Source organism: Talpa europaea, assembly GCF_964194135.1.
Source record: "Talpa europaea genome assembly, chromosome: 4".
Taxonomy (NCBI): domain Eukaryota; kingdom Metazoa; phylum Chordata; class Mammalia; order Eulipotyphla; family Talpidae; genus Talpa; species Talpa europaea.
In genome coordinates, this window is record NC_140070.1 from 87555745 (window position 1) to 87576804 (window position 21060).

General features: G+C 38.8%; 1 protein-coding gene across 2 annotated transcripts; it reads left to right on the top strand.

Moving 5' to 3' along the window:
* Window positions 1–793: 793 nt before the first annotated feature.
* NXPE3 (neurexophilin and PC-esterase domain family member 3) lies at window positions 794–20310 on the top strand (the record flags this gene model as incomplete). 2 transcript variants are annotated; one of them, XM_084230978.1, is made up of 5 exons in its annotated part: window positions 794–886; window positions 6748–7502; window positions 9740–9813; window positions 17016–17219; window positions 19760–20310. In XM_084230978.1, 5 exons carry the CDS (start codon window positions 794–796, stop codon window positions 20308–20310), a joined length of 1677 nt encoding a protein of 558 aa, XP_084087104.1. The 2 variants fall into 2 exon arrangements, with proteins under 2 accessions (XP_084087104.1, XP_084087105.1); XM_084230979.1 differs by lacking the exon at window positions 17016–17219.
* Between the last annotated feature and the right edge of the window lie 750 nt (window positions 20311–21060).

Sequence of the window (21060 nt, forward strand, 5' to 3'; positions counted from 1 at the left end):
TGCAACATGGATGGCGCTGGAAGGGATCATGCTCAGCGAAATAAGCCAAAAAGAAAAAGAAAAATACCGGATGGTCTCACTCATAGCAGGAATCTAGAAAACTTAAATAAGGGACCAGGAAAATGAATAACTATAAGAAAGTGAAAATCAAAATCAACAAAAAACTATGAACCAGAGACACTTTTAGGGGGGCGGGGGTGGGAGGGGAGGGATTGGGGTCAGAATGGGGGGGCTGCAATTGTATGGGGAATATAACAATAAAATTTATAAAAAAAAAAAAAAAAGTCCATCCTAGGCTAAAGCAATTGGTGACCTGTTTTGTTTTTTTTTTTTTTTTAAAGCTTTTAGTGTTTTTTTTTTTTTTAAAGATTTATTTACCTATGCAGGCAAGAACTGGGGTGTAGGCCAGAGTGCAGGGAGTGAGAGGATTTGCCAGAGACAGAGTGGGGAGCAGAACAGGCAGATCTACTGAAGTACGCTGGTGAGTGGAGCAATGGGGAGACAGGAGAGATCTGCTGTGTCTGCCCCTGGCCTGCATGCTGTCTTTAACCCCTGTGCCACCAGGGAGGCCCCGGTGACCTGTTTTTTGTATCCTTCCTTTTGAAGGTGTCCTTTGAAGAAAAAAATGTGCTTCTTAAATCAACCCTATCATCTCTTCTGTATGAAGAACTCTTAAGGAAAGGAGCAAATTAAACTAATAGCTTGTGTGCAGCTCAGAAGAACAAAGATATGGAGTTCTGAGGAGTGAAGGTAGCATGGTGTCGGCCATGGGTGATCAAGATACAGCCAGACAATGTGGTTCAATTTCTTCAAACTACGACTTTTCTGCTGTCTGCTTGCAGTGTTGATGGTGGTGGTTCTGGTCATCAATGTTACTCAGGTAGAGGTGAGTACTCAGTATACTCCTTCATAACTAAGGCAACCAAGCCTAGGGATTTGGAGCTGACTAGCCTAGGAAGTATTAACCATTAGGAAACTTATTCTGGTCATGGTTCTTGTTTTTATTTTTTAGTAAGTATTTACTATGCTAGTTACCACCGGTACAGTGATGAACAAGATAGACATGATTTCTTAACTAATGAAGCTCATTTTCTAAATGTGTATGGGAGAAAAAAATATGTAATCATAATTATGGAATATAAAATATTAATAAAAGTAATTAGAAATTTGAAAAGTGCTCTAAGAAAGGAAAGCAGATGACTCTACAGGAGCTTTCGAATGATAAGGGTAAGATCCTCTCCTGGTAAAAAGCTGGATTATTTCGGGCAGGGGGAACGGCAGGGGATGATGAATCTGTTTTGAAGACTGCTGTATGGCATTCAGGGGCGTGAAGCATGTCTTATTGAATTCCTTACAAGTGCCTGGCACTAAGAAGGTAGGTAGTAATTTCCTTTTCTTCCCTCTGCCATTATCTGAAAAATTTATGGAGTAGTTTCTATATAAAATGATGCTGTCCTTTTTATTTTGTTGGCTCATGGTACTTCGCAGGTTACAGGTCTAACTTAATTACAGTATTTCTTTGCTCATTGGCTTTTATTGTAGACTGAATGTTTGTGTCTCCCAAACATCTTGGCCTGGTGGGAGCTCAGGTTACCATTCTCTTTCATGTTTTTAGGTGGTTCTTTCCCCAGTTGTTTCATCAAACATATATGGTCCTTAGTCCTCTGTTGAACACTGGAGTGGGCCCCCCTGTAGATCTCCTAAGCACTCTCTGTGCAGCTCTCTTTCTGCTACACTGTCCTGTAGATTCTAACCACCTGACTCTTTTAAGGCTCTTAGTTCTATCTTCTCCACTTAGGTGTTTCACCATGCTCCATGTTTTCCCTCTCTTTGCTCAGCATGGAAACACGCTCATGGCTTTAAGTAAAGGACAACCAAAGGTCACCTTATCTTGACTGGAAGTGAAATTCCAAAGAATTTGAATTTCAGAGGAAAGAGATAATAGAGAATCTAAAGAGGAGAAGGATTAGTAGACCAAGGGAAGGAAGATTTAGAATACAGTTGAGCCTGTAATCATACGTGGAATGAGGGGCATAGTTCATCGTGAGTGTTCTCATTATTAATTTTGTAGGAAAAGCTGTACTCCTCTTTATGACCAAAGAGGGTAAGATACCATGATGGTTGGCAGTGTAGATAACAGTTACTGCTGGAGAGTGGGACTCTGAGGAATTTCTTGCCTATAGACAGGTGGAAAGTGGAGGCCAGGAGGGTTATGTGCATATTAAAAATACCTTAAGTGTTTGTGCCACTCTCGTGCATTGATTTTGTGAGTGTATGTTTTTGTTTCACCACATTCAACAACCTGAATGTAAGAATAGTGGAAAAAAGGTAGTTGTGTACATCTAGGATGAGGACTTAAGAAGGTAGGCCAGAGTCCCACATCTTTAATGTTATTATAGTCAGGAAAGTATGCTAGAAAATTCCCCTGCTAGTCCTATTTTAGTTCTTGGAAATTTCTGGGCTGTCATCTAAGAGCTCTAATTATCTGCACAAATAAAAATTGAATAGTAATAGGCCTCCCCTGGTGGTGCAGCGGTTGAGCGCTGGACTACGAAGCTGCCCCCAGCCTCTACAGTGCCGGTTCGATCCCTGGCCACCGGCGAGGGTCCCACATGCACAACAGATCTCTGCTGCCGCACCCGCTGCTCCCCTCAGCAGTGTATTTCATCGGACTGCCTGTTCTGTTCCCTGCTTTGGCTCTGGTGAATTCTCTCACCCTCCCGTGCTTCTGACTGTACCCAGTGCTTGTATAAATAAATAAATAAATCTTTAAAAAAAGAAAAATTGAATGGCAATGGAAAAGGGAGCTGGCAATGATGAATGGTGTGAGACAATTCTAATTTTGACAATAATAAATACGTCTTTTGGTGGAGTGTGGTGCAGCATCTTCCCTATCTGAAAAGGTCATCTTGTCCAGGATGAGAATGTTGTCTTGACTTTTAAACTGTTCAATATTTAATAAACTGTGATGATCATTGATAAGGAAACTTGGGATGAAAAGAAGGAAGTAGGAAGTGAGAAAGACCCTGAATACTGGCAGTCTCCTAACCCTTAATCCCTTTTCCATTCTATGCTTCTGCTCCTGATTATACTCTTCTTTTGATTAGAGTATCTTAGCATTTTTCTACAAAGCACAGACTCCATTTTAATTTAAAATATCACATAATATGAGGGTGTGTGTAACAATATCCAGAGAAAATGGGAGTAGGGAGAAATATTTAGTATTTCTCTGATAAGGCCTTTTTGAGCATGACCTCTCCTTACTTGTTTTTAACTTATACATTGATATTTAAACATATATATGTATTTTTTTTTTTAAGATTTATTTATTTGTACAAGAACCGCGGTACAGGCCAATTGCACGGGAGGGTGAGAGGATTTCACCAGAGACAGAGCGGGGAACAGAACAGGCAGACTGAACAGAACAGGCTGAGGGGAGCAGTGGGCAAGACAGGAGAGGTCTGCTGCGCCATGTGGGAACCTCGCCGGCCGGTGGGGATTGAACCCGTGCTGCAGAGGCTGCGGACAGCTTCACAATGTGGTGCTCAACCACCTGCGCCACCAGGGGAGGCCCATATGTATTTCTGATTAATAAAAGCAATACTAGTGTATTAGGGCTTTTGGCTGCAAGTATGGAAACTCGATTCAAGCTGGCTGTAATATTAAGGAATATACTGCTTGTTCTGCTCCCTGCTCTGTCTCTGGTGAATCCCCACCCCCGCACTTCTGGTCTACACCCCAGATCTTGTATGCATAAATAAATAACTCTTAAAAAATGGCTTAATAATTCATAATTTGCCTAAGATAACCAGATTTGAACCAAAGCTGTCTGACTTTAGGTCTACTTCCTTGACCATCCAGGCTACCCTGTCTCTTGTGCAAGCATCCGAAGATACAAGGTAAACTAGCAAATCAAGATAAAAGGATGCATGTATAATTAGTACTAATGAGTCAAATAATTAAAAACAAGCAGCTACTGAGGGGAGTAGTGTATAAAGGAGAGGTCTGTTGTACCATGTTGGTTAGCTCCCTGGCCAGCCCGGGATCGAACTCCTCTGCAGTGGGTGCTGATAGATTCATAGTGCTGAGACTTAACCCCTGTGCCACCAGGGCGGTCTGCCTATTAAGCTCTTCTTCTTCTTTTTTTTTTTTTTTAAGATTTATTTATGCATACAAGAACTGGGGTACAGGCCAGAGTTGTCGGGGGTGAGAGGATTCATCAGAGACAGAGAGGGGAACAGAATAGTCGGATTAACTGAAATTACGCTGCTGAGGGCAACAGCCAGTGAGTAAGGAGAGGTCTGCTGCACCATTTGGGTCACCTCCCTGGTCAGGGATCCAACCTGTGCTATAGTGGCTGCGGATAGCTTCATAGTGCTGCGTCTTAACCTTTTGTGCCACCAGATAGGCCCTATTAAGCCATTTTTTACCCAGTTTCCTTGTTTATAAAGTGAGCATAAAAATTCACGTAAAGTCTTTAAAAGTGTATTCTCAAACACGTAAATGCTAATGATAGGTACTGTTAAGATAATGAAAGATGAGATATTCTACTAACTCATACTTTCTGTCACTCTTTTTCCAGAATTTGTAAAATTAGTTTCATTTCTGTTGTTATTACCTTTATGACATATTAAGTAATATATTAAGCCTTTTATTTCCCTAGTCATATTAGACAGTGAGTGTCTGTAAATGAGGATGAAAAGCATTCCTGAATTATTTTATATTTGGCTTCTATTAGCTACATTACTTTTGCTTTATCAGATTTGATAATATTTATATTTATTGTTCTAGCTATAATTAAGGCTAATGTGCATATTTATGGAATAATTCTTTAAAAATGCTGATTTACATTATTATGATTTGTAAATTTTTAGAACGTGACACTCTTTAAATCTCTTGATGAAGAATGCTCAAGCATCAAGAGCAAATAGATTTTTTTATTTTTTAATTTTTTAAAATTTATTTTATTTATTTTTTATTATTATCAGCAAAATAAGCCAGAAAGAAAAAGAAAAATACCAGATGGTCTCACTCATAGCAGGAATTTAGAAAACCTAAATAAGGGACCAGGAAAAAGACTTATTATAATAAAGTAAAAGTCAAAATCCACAAGCAACTATAAACCACAGACATACTATGGGGGCGGGGAGAGGAGGAGGGAGTAGGATCAAAACAAGGAGGGGTAGGAATTGTATGGGGACTATAACCAAGATGAAAATGCATATATTGTGCAAAAATGAAAAAGCAAATGGATTTTTTTAAAGCATGACTTTAAAAAAAAAAAAATTGAGGTAACATTGAGCTTCCTAGAACTGTGGTTTGGTGTCTGACATTAATTTAGGAAAATTTTTAGTCATTATTATTTCATATATTTCTTTTGTTCCTTTTTTCCCTTTTCTTTTTGGTATTCCCATTATGTACATCACATACCTTTATAGTTTTCCTACAGCGCTTGACTATTCTGTTCCTGTTTTTTCATTCTTTTTTCTCTTTTTAGCTTTGGAAGTTTCTATTGACATATCCTCAAGCTCAGAGATTCTTTCTACAACTATGTCTAGTCTAAGGCATTCTTCACTTTGTCACAGTGTTTTGATCTCTGACATTTCTTTTGATTTTTAAAGGATTATTTTTTTTTAGAGAAGTTTTAGATAGAAAACAAAATTGAGAGGAATGTTACAGAGACTTTTCATACACTCCCTGCCCCCACATATGCATAGCCTCATCAGTGTGGTACATTCTTTACATTGACATATCATAATCACTCAGAGACCATTGTTTTCCTTAGTATTAATGTTGTACATTCTATGGATTTGGACAAATGTCTAATGACATACATCCTTATTGTAATATAATGCAGAATATTCTCCCTGCCCTAAAAAAATCCTGTGTTCCTTCTGGCATTTCTTTTCAATACTTTCTTAAAATTTCCATCTCTTTCCTTACATTGCCCATTATTGTTGCTTATTGTCCACTGAGAATAGTAACTGTATTTTAAAAAAATTCTTGGTCTGATTATTCCAACATCCCTACCATATCTGAGTCTGGTTCTGATGCTTGCTATGTGTTTTCAAACTTTGTTTTTTGCCTTTTAGTATGTCTTACAATTTTTTGTTGATAACTAGATATTATGTGGTATGGTGTGACTTTTAATAAGCTATGGGGGAGGTAAAAAATTTTACAGTCCTGTAATTAAGTCTTAATCCTGTAGTTAAGTCAGTGCTCCTGAGCTGTGAACCTCAAAAGTGCTTCTTAATCCTCCCCACTATCCCTTAAGTTGAGCAGGATGTGCTGGAGTCAGACATGTCCCTTTCTGAGGTTGGATGCTAAGACATTAATATGTTAGGCTCTGATAAGACAGTAGTATGTTAGGCCATGGTAAAAGAGTTTCTCTTGAGGACAAGCCTTTTTAGGCAGAACAGAATGTTTTGGTGTATTACAAAATGGTTCCTTTTTTTGTCTTCCCCTTTTGGATGTATGCGAGATTTTTCTTTGATATTTATGCCATGTGAACCTGGTCAAGCTCATTCAGGTAAAACTCATAAAAGTGTGGGGGTTCCTCTGTGACTTTAATCCACCTGTTAGTTCTCATTGTCTTACAGTAATAGCCCTGAAAACTACCAAGCTTTAATTTTTGAAACAGTGTCATCCTAAGTGGTTTTTAAAATTTAAGCTGAAATAGAGATTTCTGTGGCTGAATGTTGGAGTTTTATTGTAGCTGTGATATCTCTTGTTTGTCTTTCTTTTTAGTACTTGGACCATGAGACTGTTTCAGCCACATTCATCGACAGTAGTGGACAGTTTGTTTCCTCCGGGGTGACAGGAATTAGCCGGAATCCTTACTGTGGCTATGAGCACCAGACCTTGTCCAGCCAGGAGCGTGTGGAGGAGGACTCCTTGCTGGCTGCCTTGCAGTGGCAGGTCCCTGATGTGGGCCTTGTCCCGTTTTTGAAGAGCACTGACCCTTCTTCTAGCTACTTTGTCATTTTGAACTCTGCAGCATTCTTTAAGGTGGGAAGCCAGCTGGAAGTGCTGGTTCATGTACAGGATTTTCAAAGAAAGCCCAAGAAGTATGGTGGAGACTACCTGCAGGCCAGAATCCACTCCCCTAAGCTACAGGCAGGAGCTGTGGGCAGAGTGATAGATTACCAAAATGGGTTTTACAAAGTCTTTTTTACTTTGCTCTGGCCAGGAAAAGTTAAAGTATCTATATCTCTAGTCCACCCCAGTGAAGGGATCAGAGTTCTTCAGCACCTACAGGAAGAAAAACCAGACAGGGTCTATTTCAAGAGTCTCTTTCGTTCAGGAAGAATTTCTGAAACCACGGAGTGCAACGTGTGTCTTCCTGGGAGTCAGCCCCTGTGTAACTTTACAGATCTGTACACTGGAGAACCCTGGTTCTGTTTCAAACCAAAGAAGCTCCCTTGTAGCAGCAGAATTAACCATTTTAAAGGTGGATACCTGAAGGGTCTCCTGACTGCTGCAGAGAATGCTTTCTTCCAGAGGTATGTGTTCTTTGTTCGAGGCAGTAAATTTAAGTGCTTTTTGTATTGTCCTTATCCTAGACATTTTTCTGTTTAGGTAACTTTATTGTTTTGCTTGTGTACTTCTTATGTCCCTGTGAACTTGGTACAATTCAGAAGAGGTAGTGAATAAGAAAATACAGATTTTTAGTTTGTGAAAAAATTTTTTAGTGTCCCTGATGAATTTTTTTGTTGAGTATATCTGGGTCCCCTGAAAAAGTATGTTTTATGTCCACTCATTATTTGGTGGGAGAAAAGTTCCTATCATAAGATACGTGGTATATAGGAGCTCCTAAAGTATTCCCTCTGATTTTTCACTTCTCCTGGAATTAGCTTTGGTGAGAATAATGTAAGTGCACAGTTGATAGATTCGTGCCCTGCTTTTAGAAGGCCAGCAGAGAGTACTATTCCATATATTTACTGTGCTGTTCTTGAGAATACTGCCTACTTTTTTGTATAGCTCAGTGTAAAAAGACTAGGTTTGGTTTTAATTCTGGGTTCAATTCTCAGACCCTACTTGACTGTGAGCGTATTATTTTAGTTCTGTGCACTTTTTACCTATGTGTGAAGACTGCTCAGTTGCTTCCTTTTAGAGTTGTGCTATCAGTCCACTTAGTGGCCTAGCAAAGTGGAGGAAGCATAGTTTGTAATTTACTCAGATTCCGAGATGAGAAAAAGTAGGAGGAAGGTTGGAGAAGTAAATTAATGTAAAAATTTAAAGTATTTTTAACACCAAATCTTCCCCATCTTCCCAACAAAAAACAAAAAACCTGTGGATGCTGAAGGATAAAATAATTTCTGTCCATTCCAGCTCTTTAAGTATATCCTTGTTGAGGCTGACTGATGGTACTTTCAAGTAGAATTATTAAAAAAAAATTCTACTTGCATGGACGTTTGTGTTGGATAAACAGTATTTAAGTGTATATATGTTTTTGGAAATCAAACATTTTGACAGTCATGATTGATTTTATTTTTTGTTTCATTTACTCTGTTAAAATTCTAAAATTTTGCACAATGCTAACTGAAAATAAAAAGATTGAAATTTATCTTTTGTGGGATCTTTGGATATACTGTTTTGAGCTCATGGCCAGAATATGTTAAGCTGATACCCATTTTTACCTCTTTCCCTTGATGACTTATAAGGCCTAAGAAGGTGAGCTTTGGTCTTCGTTTCCCTAAATTAATGTGGACAATTACTCTAATATAACCTTGGTTCCCTACTGTTAAGAAAAAGCAAGTGTTGGTTTTGGAAAGAATAATAGTGTTTAACTTAAAAAATCTCAATAATATAAGGTAAGGCCTTTTGAAAGAGTGAGCCTAGTATATAAAAGGTTTTACTTTTATTTTAGCATAACTTAAATTTTTCCCCCTAACTTTCTATGGAAAAAACTTCTTTAGAAACACTTCCAGAAAAATAACAGTGAACCCTCATACATCTGTAAACTAGTTTCATCATTGTTAATATTTTGACACTTTTGCCTCTTCCCTGTATGTGTATGTATTTATATGCATGTGTCTGTATATGATTTTCCCCTGTGGATCATTTGAGGTAGGTTGCAGACATTGTGGCACTGTATCCCACGAGTTTCCCTCTCCTCAGAACATGGACTTTTTCCAATATATAATATAACACACTTATCACACTTGAAACATTTATCATTGGTGCATATGCTAAATGCTGAACTCAAAGATGAACGAGACTTAATTCATGTCTTCAGTGAGTACATGTTTTAGTAAGGAAAACAGACACCACAGAGCCATAGTAAAGATGAGCAAGTACAGCAAGAGAATTTGCTGGGGGAGAGTGTTCCCTGTAGGAGTCAATTCAGTTCTAGGCAAGAGCTAAGGAATCAGATGTGTAAATTAAAACTGCATAGACTGCAACTTGAAAACTAGGTAGTGATAAAATAGACAGTCTCATCAGTGTGAGCCGTTCTTTGAGTCCATGGGGAGTAATTCAAACCAGAATTTGTCATTTTCCAGTTTGCACTCTTAGTGCTAAGCAATTAAAAGTTAGATTTAATTCTTGTTACCTTTATATACCCATATAGCCTGATACAAGAGACCTAGTTTATTAGTGATTAATTGTGTTGATTAATATTTATAAGAATATTTCATCTTAATGTGAAATCATATCCATTTTTATTTGCAAATAAAGATACAGAATGGAAAATAATGTTTCTGAATCTCAGCTTGTGCTTGTTTTATTCCTTTTAAAGTGGTGTCAATATCAAAATGCCAATTAACTCCAGTGGACCTGATTGGGTGACTGTGATTCCCAGGAGAATGAAAGGTAAAAGAGAATGAGCTCTATGATTTGTCGTTTTTCTTGCTAAATGGGTTGAGACTTCTGAGGTTGTTTCCTTTTTTTAAGATTTATTTATTTATGCATATAAGAACAGAGGTGCAGGGTTCAGATCAGAGGTGCAGGGGGTGAGAGAATTCACCAGAGACAGAGTGGGGAACAGAACAAATGATTGACTGAAATACACTTCTGAGGGGAGCAGCGGGTGAAACAGAAGATGTCTGCTGCGCCATGTAGGTAGCTCCCTGGCCGGCGGGGATCGAACTTGTGGTACAGAGGCTGTGGATAGCTTCACAGTGCTGTGCTTAACCCCTTGCACCACCAGGGAGGCCCGAGGCGCCTTAGTTTTACTGATGTTACCAAACCTTTTTTCCTCCCTTTTATATGTGTGGTTATTTCTGGATACAAATGAGAATACTGAAAGGACTGATTAAAATCAGTCAGTTAGGCCTCATGTGCATAATTTTGGGTTTTACCATTTGCAGTCATATGAAAGTTGTTTTCTTCTCTAATTCCCTTTACTCTTTGACTTCTCCAAGATCGTTAGAGCTATGCTGTTCAATACGGTAGCTGTTAGCAATATGTGCATACTTAAATTTAAATGAATTAAATAGTTAAAAATTATTCAGTCACATGTGTTCAGTAGCCTTATGCAGCTAGTAACTATCATTTTGGACACCATTTTTTATAGACTATCGCCACCATTGCAGGAAGTTGTTGAATGTGGCTGCTCTAGAGATATTCAGGAAATGTTTATAAAATTGTCACAGAAATTTTTTTATTTATTTATATAAGTACTGGGTACAGTCAGAAGCATGGGAGGGTGAGAGAATTCACCAGAGCGGGGAACAGAACAGGCAGTCCGATGAAATACACTGCTGAGGGGAGCAGCGGGTGCGGCAGGAAAGGTCTGCGCGCCATGTGGGACCCTCGCCAGCGGCCAGGGATCAAACCAGCAGCTTTGCAGCCTAGCGCTCAACTGCTGCGCCACCGGGGAGGCCCTGTCATGGAAATTTTTAAAATCAAAATTATTGGGTCAGTAAACAACATTTATTGTCAGTGTGGACTCTGAACTAGCAGCATCAGCATTATAGGGAACTTATTAGAATTGAAATTCTTGGTTCCCATCTCAGACTACTGGATCAGAAATGCTGGGGGGTAGGGATTGGGGACCAGCAATCGTGTTTAAACAACCTGCTAGGTGATTCTAATTAATCAGAATTGGTGTAGATTATTATTAAAAGTAAAAGAACATAATTCAGAGGAGTAATGTATGTGTTTTATACACATAAATTAGCTTTAGTCACTTTTAGAAAGGAAAGATTCACCTTATTAAGAAGGCTTATGCAGATGGCAGGCAAGGTCCTTTTATATGGCTTCTGAATGCATATTAATAATTTACCACAGAGCAGACAGAGCAAACACACATGCCATTGGTTCTAGATATATAGATCCCATGAATCCAGCAGAGTGGGTTTTGGCCATATACATCCCTTGTGTGAATGGTAAGGAAGGAGCCAAAGGCCAAGGAACATCTGAAGAGATGGCCTCTCCTCATTTGCATGTAGAAATGTAGACACAGTGCGGCAAGATATGTAGATTTTTTTTTCCCTTGAAAAATCAGAAATCTTAATTTTAAGGTGTGCTATCTCCAGATTTCAAAAGGATTGTTATCCAGCCCAAAGCTTTAAAAATATTGTGTGGGCTAAATAACATTTGTCTGTGGCCTAGACATAGCCAGTCTATATCTGTGTGTCTCTGGTCCCACTATCATGTACCTCAAGAAATCCCGAATTTTTCTTAACAAAGAACTGTGTTGATTTACTTGAACTCAGTGAACTAGTAACCTTTTTTTTTTTTTAAAGATTTATTTTATTTGTTTATGGATACAATAATTGCCGTATAGGCCAGAGGTGCGGGGTAGGGGAGTGGTGAGAGGATTCACCAGAGACAGAATGGAGAGCAGAACAGGCAGATCTACTGAAATACACTGCTGAGGGGAGTACCTGGCAAGACTAGAGAGGTCTGCTGCGCCATGTAGATGAGCTCCTTGGTCAAGGAGCCAACTCCTGCAGCAGTGGCTAGCTATAGCTTGAGAGCGCTGAGACTTTAACCCTTGCACCACCAGGGAAGCCAAATGAGCCAATAATCTTAAAAGATTCATATGTGCAGTGTCAGCACAAATACTAATCTTTTATTTGCCTAGGCCTCAACCCCATAACTAAGATGTTAGTGGACATGTTATCCCCCAGTGGTATTGTACATCTCACTCTTCTCATGCTGGACTCCTCCAGGGGCCCAATCCTACTACTGAATCTGTCCTTCTGTCTCTCAACTGCAACTGTCTGGCTTGTGATCTCTCCCATCTGTGATGTTCCTGGGTATCCAATGGCCATGGTCAATGGGAGGAGCTTTGGACGGTTTACCTGTACCAGATAGGTATTGGAGATTAGCCAGGAAGTAGTTGTGGATTTGTGATACATTGTTCTGTCTATAGAGAAGACGGATTTAGCAACAAGTGAAAATTTTAATGGATTTTTAGAGGAGGAAATGAGAGGAAGCAACCAGGAATGAGTAGGAACAATATAATTTGACTTCGAAAAAAAAACTGTCTTGGAGCAGATAGATAATTTGAAAGAAGAGAGAAGGGCAATTGCTTTATATATCATGGAACCCCTTTGTAGCTTAACTTCACTGCAGCTACTGTAGTGACCAGCAGGAGGCACTCAAGGATATGAAACCAAGGGCAGATATTCTTTTTTTTTTTTTTTTTTAAAGAACTGGGATGCAGGCAAGAGGTGCAGGAGGTGAGAGAATTCACCACAGAGAGAGTGGGGAGCAGAAAAGAGAAATAGCTTTTAATTAGACTAGACTACCTTATTAAGTGCAAGTGACTGGTTTTTGACAGGCTTTCCCAGCATCAGGATTATTTCTGAATTTTCATTAGCCCCTGTGCTGTCATCCCTAGACCATCTAGCCTAATGGCTAAAAGACCATGATGACTTCTAACCTCATCAACTACTAAACTGGAATTCTTTTTTTTTTGGTCGGGGGGCAATTAGCTTATTTAGTTTGGGATAAGATTAGATCTAATAGCAATAGGGTAAATACTAATCTCTTTATATCTCTAATATATTTTTTTGAAGATTTATTTTTATGCATACAAGAGCTGGGGTACAGGCCAGAGGTGTGGGGGGAGGGGGATAAGAGGATTCACCAGAGACAGAATGGGGAACAGAACAGGCAGATGTACTGAAATATGCTGCTGAGGGGAGCAGTGGGTGAGTCAGGAGAGGTCTTCTGTGCCATGTGGGTTTCTCCCTGGCCGGGGATCGAACTCGTGCTGCAGTGGCTGTGGTTGCGTGCTTTGTAGGTTGCGTCTTAACTCTTTGCACCACCAGGGAGGCCCCTACATCTCTAATATTTTTATTTAGTGCAATATATTTCATATTTGTAGTGTATACATATTGTAAATATGTGGTATAATGGAACTTTATATTTATATCTATCTTTGTTGTTGTGGTAGGTTGAATTCCAAGATGATTCCCAGTGAGCCATGCCTTAATATAATTCCTTTCCCTTAAGTATGGGAAGGATCTGTAAATATGATGGGATATTATTCCCATGATTCAGTGTTATTGCAAAGGTGGCTTATTAAAAAAAGTCATTTAACCTAATTAGACAAGCTCTTAACAGGGGCCAATTTCTTCCTGAAGAAAGAAATTGAAAGTGGGAATTACATGAGAGGGAAATTTCTTCATTGTTGGCTTTAAAGATGAGGCGGTCACATGACAAGGAATGTAGGCTGCTGCTAGGAGCTGAAGGGCATTCCCTGGGTGAAAATCAGCCAGGAAATGAGAAACTCACTCTTACAACCACAAGGAACTGAATTTGACTGGCAGTTTGAAAGAACATGGAAGCTGATTATTCTCTAGAGATCTCAGAAAGGCACAATCCTCTGCTCACACCCTGATTTCAACCTTTGAGACCCTGGCAAAGAATTCCACTGAGCCAAGCCCTGGACTCTTGACCTACAGAACTGTGGGATAGCAGATGTCTCTTGTTTTTAAGTCACTAATTGCATCATGATTCCTTACATAACAATAGAAAACTTAAGAAAGTAACTTCTACCCACATCAAGAAATAAAATGTGGGTAGGAAGAAAGACCATTTGTTTCCAAAGTGGTGGCGGTGATGGGATACTGTGAGAGGCACCAACAGTGACACAGGCAAGAAGCCTTTGAAGTGAAAAGGTAGAATGCAGTAGCCCTTTGTGCCTGGAATATTGTGGCTGATAATTGTGCCATCTGCCACCTTATGGATCTTTACATTGAATGTCAAGCTAACCAGGCTTCCACTGCTCCTGAAGAGTGTACCGTTGCGAGGAGTCTGTAACCACTTTTTACTTCCACTGCATCTCTTGCAGACTCAAAACACATTTGTCCGTTGGACAAAAGAGTGGGAAATCCAAAGAAATGGGCACTAAAAAGAATTCTTCCTCTCACTTAATTGTTTGTTATTCATTTAATGACTTGCCCTCATGTTAATTATAAATTAGAATGGCGTCTTTTTTGCCTTTGTCTCTTCAGCTTGCTGTTCCTGTAGCCATATGTATTATGTGTCAAATAAAGTCCAGATGGATTCTATATCAAAAAATGTATAGAATGTTTAGAACATATAAAACATTTCCAGGTGGACTTCAAACTACTTAAAATCATATTAAGACTTAGGAAATGTCCTTGCGCCATCTGACCATAAGAGGGCAATGTAGGTACATGCATTTCACTTTCAAAATAAGTTTTGTTATCTAGCACTGTATGTTTAAAGAATTAATGTCAGGTTCAGTAATTGATTTGCTTTGCTTGACTTAACTCTGGTAGTAAATATAATTAACATTGAATGGAAATGGTAATTGTTTCCTGTGTGATATGCACTTTTCTTTATACATATATTTGACACAGAACAACCACAAATACTGAATTAACCATGGGAAAAAAATTTGTAATTTCAACATTGCTTTTAATTCCCATTCCAGCAGATGTTTTCTTTGGGGCCAAGGTGTCTGCTCTGGAGTTCTCTGGCCTGTGCAGCTTTAACATGAATTAGTAGGTGCTTAAGAAAAATGATTAAAATGTATTCTTTTTCAAATAAGACACCTTTGAAGGAATAAAACCAAAATAATTTTAAGTAATATGGGTGATATCAAGAAGTCAAAAAAACTGAAACTTGTCACAAATTGAAGACTCACTTAAATTTTAAATTTCCGACTTTTAATAAACATTTGCATTTCAAATTGTGGTTCAATAGGTGAAACTGTGGAATTACTGCATTATGATCAAGATTTGAACCTAATGATATATAAGGATATATAACATTAGGATATATAATATTAGGAAATGATACAAAATACTGATATTTGATCTTTTGAAGGTTATATCTTGGAGTAAATATTAGGAATGAATAAGCACACATCTTCAGGGGGAAAGCTTAGAAGAAAATGGTTGACATCTATGAACATCTGTTTTTGAGAGACACGTAGCACAGTGGTTAAGAGCCTGGACTTTGTGGCACACCTGCTTGGATCAGGTCCTGGCTTTACCATTTAACTAGCTCTTAGACCTTGGTCAAGTTCTGAAAGGCAGGGGTAATAATAAGACCTGCCTTAAAGGATTATTGTGCACATCATGTGAGATAATACATTTAATTGCTTAGAAAAGTGTCTGAAACAAAGTAAATTTACATGAAATATTAGTCACCTCTGTCTGCTTTAAAGCATAAAGCATGTTGTTTCCTCAGTGGCATTTTTCCAAGGGAGGTATTATGGCATAAGAATGTTGACTCTCCCTATGAAAGGTGTCCTAGTGCTTGTGTTACTGTGTACATTCAGGCTACATCCACGAGTAACACTGCTGATATATTTTTAATATTGTTCATTATGCATGAAGACCTTATGAACTTTCTTTATTGTAGGAAATAGTTCTTTAGACTATATGTCATTGGTTTATTCTCTCAATTAAGTGATGGCTTTCTGAATTAATATTTGATTGTAGGGCCCACATATTAAAACTTTCCTTTCACAGCTTTACACTGCTGGTGGGAATGTAAACTAGTCCAGCCACTATGGAAAGCTGTGTGGGGTTCCTCAAAACACTAAAAATGTATCTACCGTATGGTTCAGGGATTTACTCCTAGGATTCTACCTCTAGGACACAAAAACACTAATTTGAAAGGAAACTTGCACGTCTATATTTATAGCAGCACTGTTTACAATAGCCAAGATATGGAAACAACCCAAATACTCCAAAACAGATGAATGGATCAAGAAGATGTGATATATGTACACAATGGAATATTACTCGGCGATCTAAAAAGATAAGTTCATGACATTTGCAGCAACATGGATGGAGCTGGAAGGAATTATGCTAAGTGAAATAAGTCAGAAGGAAAAAGATAAATATCAGATAGTTTCACTTATATGTGGAATATAGAGAAACTGAACAAAGTATCAGGAAAAAGACAAAACTTGCAAGCTGACCATAGATCTGTGATAGGGGCGGGGGAGAGAGAAGGGTCGAAACAGGGGAGGGAGAAGCACAAGGGGCTGTGGAGATGGATCACAGGTGCTGTGGTGGTGGGAGAACTGTGGGCACTGCACGTGAGGGGAGAGATCAAATACTGCCCCCAAATTAACAATGATGTAGGAAAATAAATTTAAAAAAGTATAAAAAATAAAACTTTGTTTAGTGGGCTGATAAACACTGAAGCAATATTACTGTGCATATACAAAATATGAATGTAGGTTGTTACTTTCTTTAGGCATTTGCATGACAAACTGTTCTGTTCTGGTTAATGCTTGATAATTCCTATGTTCACACATTTTCTCAGTTTTTGCCTGCCTTTATTTTTGGATTTGATAAAAGACATTCATAATCAGAGGAAATGTTCAAAGTCCTCTTTTTCCCATCTGCCCACCAGTAACCTCATACCAGTTTCAGATCTTCTCATTTTTGGACAAAGGAGAACTTTTTGTAGCGAGGGGAAAATCTGGGATTTCTTTGAGATGTGAGGCCAGGAAATAGCATCCTTATGCTACCAGGCTAACAAGTACATGGCATAATTGTGTTTTCAAGTGTTGTTTATGGGAGAGAATTACAGAATATCTTTTTTTTTTTCCCTTTTTTTTTTCACAGAAACTAACTTAGAGCTATCTCAAGGTTTAGGAACTTTTCCTTCTGGGTATTACTACAAAGATCAATGGAGACCCAGAAAATTTAAGATGCGCCAGTTTAATGACCCTGACAACATTACAGAATGCTTACACAGAAAAGTGGTGTATTTATTTGGTGACTCAACAATCAGGCAATGGTTTGAATACCTTACTGCATTTGTTCCAGGTTGGTATTTTTTTTTTTTTAATAACTCTTGCCCCCCATACATGAAATCAGCTTGAAATAAGCACTACTAAGTTACATGAAGAAAGGTGATGAAGCAGTTGTTTCTTTGGAAGAGGTGTGCTAACCCTGGAGAGATGTGTAATAGTTTCTTATCAGTGAGGGTTGGGGGCTGAGGGCAGGCTGTGATGTATTGATGAAAGCCCTGGGTTCTCTTAGAAATTCATACCTCTGACAAGTTGTGTGACCTTGGACAAGTCATTCACTTCTCAGGGCTTTAGTTTTCCATGTGTGAGATAAGGCAGCTAGACCATATCACCTCACAGGTGTCTTTCTTTCCAGTATTCTGGGCTATAAGATACAGGTGGGTATTTTAGCTGTTTATCTTCCAGTTCTCTTTGTTTCAACTTCATGATAATAATAGATTTAAGCAGAATCTGGACCACTGACTCTTCATGAATCAAAGCCATCCCCTTGTCATCCATTGGTCCTTCCATTAGTGTGACCCTGAGATGGAGCTGACTGCTGATGGAGTCAGGGTGAGTCTCAGCACACTCAGCTTCTTGACTTCACTTTTTGGCTCTGGGGCTGCTCTCCAGACTCAAAATAAAACCCCACTCACTGGAGGGCTGGACTCTCCCTTATTCACAACTGGTCTTTTTCTCTTCCTGAAAGTAGTATGGATGGGTGACAAGGGTAGATCCCAAGGATAAGGAATAACAACCCTACTTGCAATTTAGAGAGTTGATAAATTCTTCTGTGGGAACTGTTATTTTGACTGTATGTGGTTTGTTGTGTGTTGTTGATTGTGATTTTTTTTTCCTTTTATTACATCAACTTAGCTTCAAGTTTAATTTTTAGAAGGAAAGGAGGATGTAAATAAGAACCCCAAGAGTGGAAATTAATTCTAGTTTTTGTTTTGCTTGTTTTTATTGAAACAGACATAGCTTAGTTCTAGTTGATAAAGCATAAACTAAAAAATCAGCAGAGTGGAAGTAATTTATACGGCATGATGCGAGGCTCAGTTGACTGCTGACTTGGCTGTATATTGCAGGGGTCTATAGTTGCTTGATTCATTTTTTTTAAGGATTTATTTTATTTATTTTGTGCATACAGGAGCAGAGGTGTAGGCCAGAGGTGCAGGGGGTAAGAGGATTCACCAGAGACAGAGTGGGGAGCAGAACAGGTAGATTGACTGACATGCACTGCTGAGGGGAGCAGCCAGCGAGAGAGGAGAGGTCTGCTGGCCATGTTGGTCAGCTCCCTGGCCAGGGATAGAACTCGTGCTGCAGTGGCTACTGATAACTTCATAGTGCTGAGACTTAATGACTTGTGCCACCAGGGAGGACCCCATAGTTGCCTGGTTCTTAATGAGGTAGCTCAGTATTTCCTTTGGCAGCAACAATTACATTGAGTATCTCGATTATTTTCCACCCTACCCTTTGCAACATATTTTCACCCAGTAAAGCCTTGTGTTGGTGCTTGATTTTAATTAAATAGAGGATGGGAGCTTGAGCTTTTATTCAACTTAATTGGGGCCAAATGCTAAGTTGTAATGAATTAAGTAGGAAAATCTAGAAGAGGAACTTGGGACTTCGTGGAGAAAAAGTGAAACCTTTAACCGTTAAGAAGAATACAGCATAACTATAGTTTAATGTTATTTCTTCAAATTGAATGTAAATGCCCTCAGGGCAAGGGCTGTGACCTATCTTCTTGAGCATTATATAGTGGTGAGAACCCAATAGGTTAGTGGAATTGAATTGCCAGAAGTTACCTAGTCCGTCCTGTAAAGGCATTTATAGGTATATTTAGGGAAATGAGGCAGATTCTTCTTCCTCATGTAACATATGTAAAGTGATGAGTTGTACAGAGAAAGTTTTTAAGAATAGCAAAGGGTTATAACTGCAGGTTCCTGGGACCTACAGACGACTATAGAGTAGCAGGACTTAGAAGCACAACTTCAATGGAGAAAAGGGAGAGAAGAGAATTCTGAGTTGTGTGGCTATCTTTATTACTTTTATCACAGGTAGAAGTTCTTTAAGAAGTGATTATTCATCCATTAATGTAAAATTGAAAATCAAAAGAAACAGATTTGCTCTCTTATGCTTATTGCAAAAGGGAGGTATTAGTTACTAATATCTATTCATAAAACAGGAGTTACAGGCCTTGTCCTGGAAGAAATAATATTTATCCATTAGAACAATGAAGTGTAAATACCACATAAACTTTTTAGATAATCAACACTCAGCGTAAACGTGAAGATTTCTTGGCCTAATAGACATAAACAGGTTATTTTGCTTCTGGACTATAGAGATAGGTTTAAAATTAGTGATTGGTGCTATTACTTATAATGTTATGTTTCTGTCATGTAAATAATAAGCAGATTAAAATAAAGGTCCATTAATTCAAAAGGGGCCAAGTTGTACTGGAATAGATACTCCCTTTGTATTTGCAGTATACCTTTTTGATGTACATTTGTTTTAAAATCTATTCTCAGAAGCACATTTGAACATTTTTATGAATTTGAATTTTCTCTGTTGCAGATTTAGTGGAGTTTAACTTGGGTAGTCCCAAGAATGTGGGTCCCTTCCTCGCAGTGGACCAGAAGCACAGCATCCTGCTCAAATATCGCTGCCATGGTCCACCCATCCGCTTCACAACCGTCTTTAGCAGTGAGCTCCATTATGTGGCAAATGAGCTAAATGGCATAGTGGGAGGGAAGAACACAGTGGTTGCCATAGCTATATGGTCTCATTTTAGCACCTTTCCCTTGGAAGTGTACATCCGGCGACTCAGGAACATCCGTCGAGCTGTAGTCCAGCTCCTGGATCGAAGCCCTAAAACTGTGGTTGTCATCCGGACAGCCAATGCCCAAGAGTTGGGGCCTGAGGTGAGCCTTTTCAACAGCGACTGGTACACTTTTCAATTAGACACTGTCCTTCGGAAGATGTTCTCAGGGGTTGGAGTATATCTTGTTGATGCCTGGGAGATGACCCTGGCCCATTATTTACCCCACAAGCTACATCCAGATGAAGTTATTGTGAAGAACCAGCTGGACATGTTCTTGTCTTTTGTGTGTCCCTTGGAGACATAGCCTGCCATGGAGGGGGCTAAAGAAATCTCATTCAGTGACCTCTTCGATTGTCTGCATTACGCAAAATTTATGGGGCTCCTTGAGAAGACGGCTGCCATTGATATGTGCAAAATTGCATAAAGTACTAGACTTTATATAATGACTTATAAGAAACTTAGGAAAATGCAGTTTACATTTATATCTACCTATAGAATTTTTCCCAATCTTGACTTAGCCACGGGAGAACCATTATTAATAGCATCTATACACCATATTGCCCTTGTAACCAAAGATGCTAATAAGTGTGTTTGACTAACTTCTCCTGGGAGGAGAGATTACTGTGCTAAAAGTGTGAAAAATGTTCTGACCCAAATGGAAGGGAGAAGATTGGTTGGTAATGCAGTGTTTGTAGCTAATCTGGCAAAGGAAATTGAGCTCATCTGCATGAATAGCATAATTGGTCCCTCTTCAGCCAGAGATCATCATAATGAGGCTTATAGTCAGTGGCTCCTGTAACACAGTGAAGATTGCCATGTCACAGGAGTTTCTCTTGTTGGCTCACCTTTTCTGAATTCATGAAAAAAAGCCAGTCTTCTGATCAGAATTTTCTAGGAGAAAATTTACAATGTCCTGCTTTCATCTAGAAAAGAAACCAAAGTATGAAAGCCGTATATCTAAAATTTGTGCTTTGAATTGATGTCTGCATTGGATGATTGTTTCTTCTTTGATTCAGCTAAATTTGCTTGATGAATATTTATTCTAAAATAACCA